Source organism: Sinocyclocheilus grahami, unplaced genomic scaffold (assembly GCF_001515645.1).
Source record: "Sinocyclocheilus grahami isolate Dianchi unplaced genomic scaffold, SAMN03320097.WGS_v1.1 scaffold283.1, whole genome shotgun sequence".
Taxonomy (NCBI): Eukaryota; Metazoa; Chordata; class Actinopteri; order Cypriniformes; family Cyprinidae; genus Sinocyclocheilus; species Sinocyclocheilus grahami.
Genome location: NW_015505462.1, coordinates 1,231,323 through 1,235,537, shown reverse-complemented (window position 1 = coordinate 1,235,537; position 4,215 = coordinate 1,231,323). Strand labels below are relative to the sequence as shown.

At 36.3% G+C, this 4,215-nt stretch overlaps 1 protein-coding gene and 1 pseudogene across 1 annotated transcript in view; one reads left to right on the top strand and one right to left on the bottom strand.

Moving 5' to 3' along the window:
* LOC107600409 (protein TFG-like) overlaps nt 1-1,387 on the top strand; it is an 11,154-nt gene extending 9,767 nt beyond the window's left edge. The window contains exon 7 of the mRNA XM_016292304.1: nt 693-1,387. Within this exon, the coding sequence (XP_016147790.1) occupies nt 693-1,075 (383 nt within the window). The 3' untranslated portion in view covers nt 1,076-1,387. The remainder of the gene's footprint in view (nt 1-692) is intronic.
* Nucleotides 1,388-2,523: 1,136 nt separating this feature from the next.
* LOC107600408 (target of Nesh-SH3-like) overlaps nt 2,524-4,215 on the bottom strand; it is a 22,807-nt pseudogene continuing 21,115 nt past the window's right edge.

Here is a 4,215-nt window from a genome sequence, read left to right as displayed (position 1 = left end):
GCTGTATTCGATCAAAAGGGTGCTTCTACTAAATACTGAGCAAAGGGTCTGAATACTTAGGACCATGTGATATTTCAGTTTTTCTTTTTTAATAAATCTGCAAAAATGTCAACAATTCTGTGTTTTTCTGTCAATATGGGGTGCTGTGTGTACATTAATGAGGAAAAAAAATTAACTTAAATGATTTTAGCAAATGGCTGCAATGTAACAGAGTGAAAAATTTAAGGGGGTCTGAATACTTTCCGTACCCACTGTATATTCTGTTTATGTATATACTGTATTCTATATATAGTACCAGTCAAATGTTTGGACACACGAATGGGAAAGTGTTCAAACTTTTGACTGGTACTGTACTATAATATACACAGAATATCGGCCGATATACCGATATATTTTTTACTCCCTAATATCGGTATCGGTCCCCCCCCCCAAAAAACCATATCGGTCGGGCTCTAGTATTTACCTATGGCCGAATCTCAGCCATATATATATATATGTATGTATATATGGGTTTTTTTTTCTCCCCAACAATAAAAAAAATATATATTTTGGGAAGTGTGGTTTTTGCACATTTGACAAATAAATTTGATTTGTAAAGGCATCAAAACCTTTCCTTGCCCAAAGGCATGTATATTAGCAAGCTTTAACATTGTTTATTTTTAAATTAATAATTTTTTAACCCTCTTTTTCAGCTGGTTATACTCATTCTGGTGTTCCTCAGGCTCCGCCTCCTCAGCAGCAGTTCCAGAATTATCCCGCCCCTACCTCTCAGGCTGCCAGTGCTCCTGGCTCCGCCCCTGGGTTTTCTGGCCAATCACAGCCTCCTGCTCCTCAAGGACCCACCCAGTACCCGCCTGGAGCATTTCCACCTCAAAACTACACATCCCAGGCCTCTCAACAGCCAGCTAACTACAGCCTGCCTCCAACCTCCCAGGCCACAGGGGGGTATCAGCCCCGTCCTGGATACACCCTGCCACCTGGCGTCACCCCTTCCTCTGGGGGTGCCAACCCCTATGCCCGAAACCGCCCCCCTTTTGGCCAGGGCTACGCTCAGCCAGGCCCTGGGTATCGGTAAAAGGCCGATAATGTCCCCACAAGCTATACGTTTTCTCTGTCTCCAATGCATCAGCCCCCAAAATCTGTGTTTGACATTCTAATATTGTGTTTGTTTGTGCTTTGGATGATTGTATGAATGCTTGTGAGAATGAACTTGTGAGATTGTATGTGTATTTGCACACATAGGAGACCAAATGGTGTGGACAGCTGTGTGTGTGGGTGTTGTGTGTGTGCATTTTATTTTATCACTGGTCTCCTATCATTGGTGTTATTTTGTCATAAACCTTGAGTTTTGTGTAAACACTAGAAAATTATCATAATCAAAGTGATGTTTGTTTAGTTTTCTTTAATTTTTCCAAATGTCCTGGTTTTTACTAACCCCTGACTGGCCCTCTGCAGTGAAGCCTGTCATTTCTGTATAAACGACTGGCCCTCTGCAGTGAAGCCTGTCATTTCTGTATAAACTGTAACATTGTTTTCAGGTGAATAAAGACTTTGAGACAGAAGTAATGGAAGTGTTGCTCAATTGTTCATGGAATGAACATATTTATCCTCAATTTAGGTCTGTCTTTAATTTTTCTGTATTTCTGAGAGACAATTGCATAAAAAACATGAAAACAAATTTTTTTCCTTTTTTTTTTAAACTAGCTACAAAAAAATAAATAAAATAAACGGCTTGTGCTTTTATTGGTAAAGCAGATTCATTATAAACCTTATAAAATATATCAAAGTTTCAATGTAAAAACATAAATTCTGGCATTTAAACTGTCTTTCTCTGGAAATCATGAGTCACTAAACTTCTTTACAAAACAACAGACTTGTTAACGAGATGTTGCATTTCTGACGTTCATAGTATAATTACAACAATTACTTATCAAAAAGCTACATATCTTGAACAATTGTTTATATGACCTAGTCTTTAAATTCCTTGTTTAACATTGCGCTTGAGCTGTTAAAGGAATGTTTCAGGTTTAGTCGACTTGCGTTGTTATCAGCATCTGTGACATACTGACGATAACAGAAAAAAAGTCAACTGAAAAACGGTCAAAATAAAGCACTTACAATGAAAGTCTATGGGGCAAAGCATTGCACCCGGATAAACGTTAAAATACACAGTATTTCATAAACCCAAACGATTTAATTAGGACATTCAAATGAGACTTGTGTGATAACTGGACAGATGTACTGTACATTGTCCTATTTTTCAACTCCTGCCATGTCCATATAAAACCAGTAAACCTGGTCATTTTTGCACAATACTTGAAAGGTCCAAAAAAGGACTGTTGAAAGAAAAATCCACCTTTATGAATTACGTTGGCAATGCATAAGTTCATCATCAATCTTAAAGCTGACAAAAAAAAATTATAGAATAAAACATTAAAATAAAATATATTTTTATAATTATAAATGTATATAATTATATATCTAAATATAATTATATTTATATAATATAAATATAAGCCTCACATTACTGTGAACAATTTTTGTTCAAAACAATTCACATTAATGTGAACAATTTTTTGGTTCAAAATAAAAAAATATTTTCTGTGATGACAATGTCAGATGCTGTCTACAAGACCTGTTTTAACCCTGGAACATTAATTTAAGTTGGCCAGTCGTGGTCATTTTTGTTTCAGTGGCATATACAACATTTTGATAAAAAATATACACATTCATCTAGCCTTTAAGGGAGCCTGCTTCCCTAAAACCCCAAAAGTTAAACTTCTTAATCTCAACAGTAATATTCATTTAGCTCGCTGTACGATTGCTGCATTACTTCAGCTTATAATAATTCTATATGTGCCTGATACCTGAAAATGCAGATACATACGCCAATGAAATACTTCTCTGTACACAAACATCCCATAAAAAGTCTGTTTTCCCTTGGCAACTGATGTTTCTTATTTGCCACGTCTCCCATCTGCTCCTCGGGGTCCTACCACTTCCCTGGAATGGGTATCCCACACTCGTACCAGGCCATGTAGTTGATCATAGAATTTCCTCCGATCTCCCCAAACTTGACAGGCTCCTGACGCATGGCCCGGTAAAAGCCTTGATAAGACAGGAGAGATCGTCATATCTTGTGTACCAGTGTTAGATTACTGTGTTAATCTTTGTTAAATAAATAAAAAAAGTTTTTATTAGAAACCTTTTCTGGGTGGTAACTGATCTGGTGAAAGAGGACCACCGGTGCGTCCATCCAGGAACGAGTCAACAAATTGGCAGTGATCCTCCCCATACCCTGTTTGATCTCCTATGCTGTAGAACTTCCCTGGAGAAAGAAGGAACTAAAAAGTAATTAATTGACTTAAATAGCAAAAATATCTGGTGAGTCTGTAATTGGTTGATACGGACCATTAAGAGAGTCGCTCAGGTAGATCATGTATCTAAGAGAGTTGCACAACTGGATACCCACAAACTTGCGGTACCAGGTCCGCTTTATGAACTGCTGCCCATTGCACTCGGAGTACGAGTCAGCCTTGAATGGAAATGATGACCAGATGGCATTTTTACCTATGAGACCCAATATAAATTAAACACACATGTAGAGTTTGTATAGGCATATTGTGTCCTTCTATTTTTAATATTGTATGCTTGAGGTGATTGGAGCTCTTACCAGTTTGGATCTCACTCACACGAGGATCAGCTGCAGTACAGAAGAAACATGATGATTTCATTGCAACTTAATGCATTGTTGATGTGACATTTTGGGGTAAGCAAGATTTTGTTACTGTTTTAGAAAGTAGGTTCACCAAGGCTGCGTTTTTTCATCAGAACTGCACTAAAAACAGCAATATTGTGAAATATTGTAATTTAAAATAACTGTCTATTTGAATATATTATAAAATACAATTTATTCCTGTAATGGCAAAACTGAATTTTCAGCAACCAGTACTGCAGTCTTCAGTGTCACTTCAGAAAATCATTTTTATTAGTATCAATGTTGAAAATAGTTGAAACTGTGATATATATATATATATATATACAGTATATACTTATATATATATATATATATATATATATATATGGATTCTTTGAAAAATAGAAAACGAAAAAAGATTCAATTTGATCAATTTAAAGTGGTCATATGATGCGATTTAAATTTTTCCTTTCTCTTTGGAGTGTTACAAGCTCTTGGTGCATAAAGAAGATCTGTAA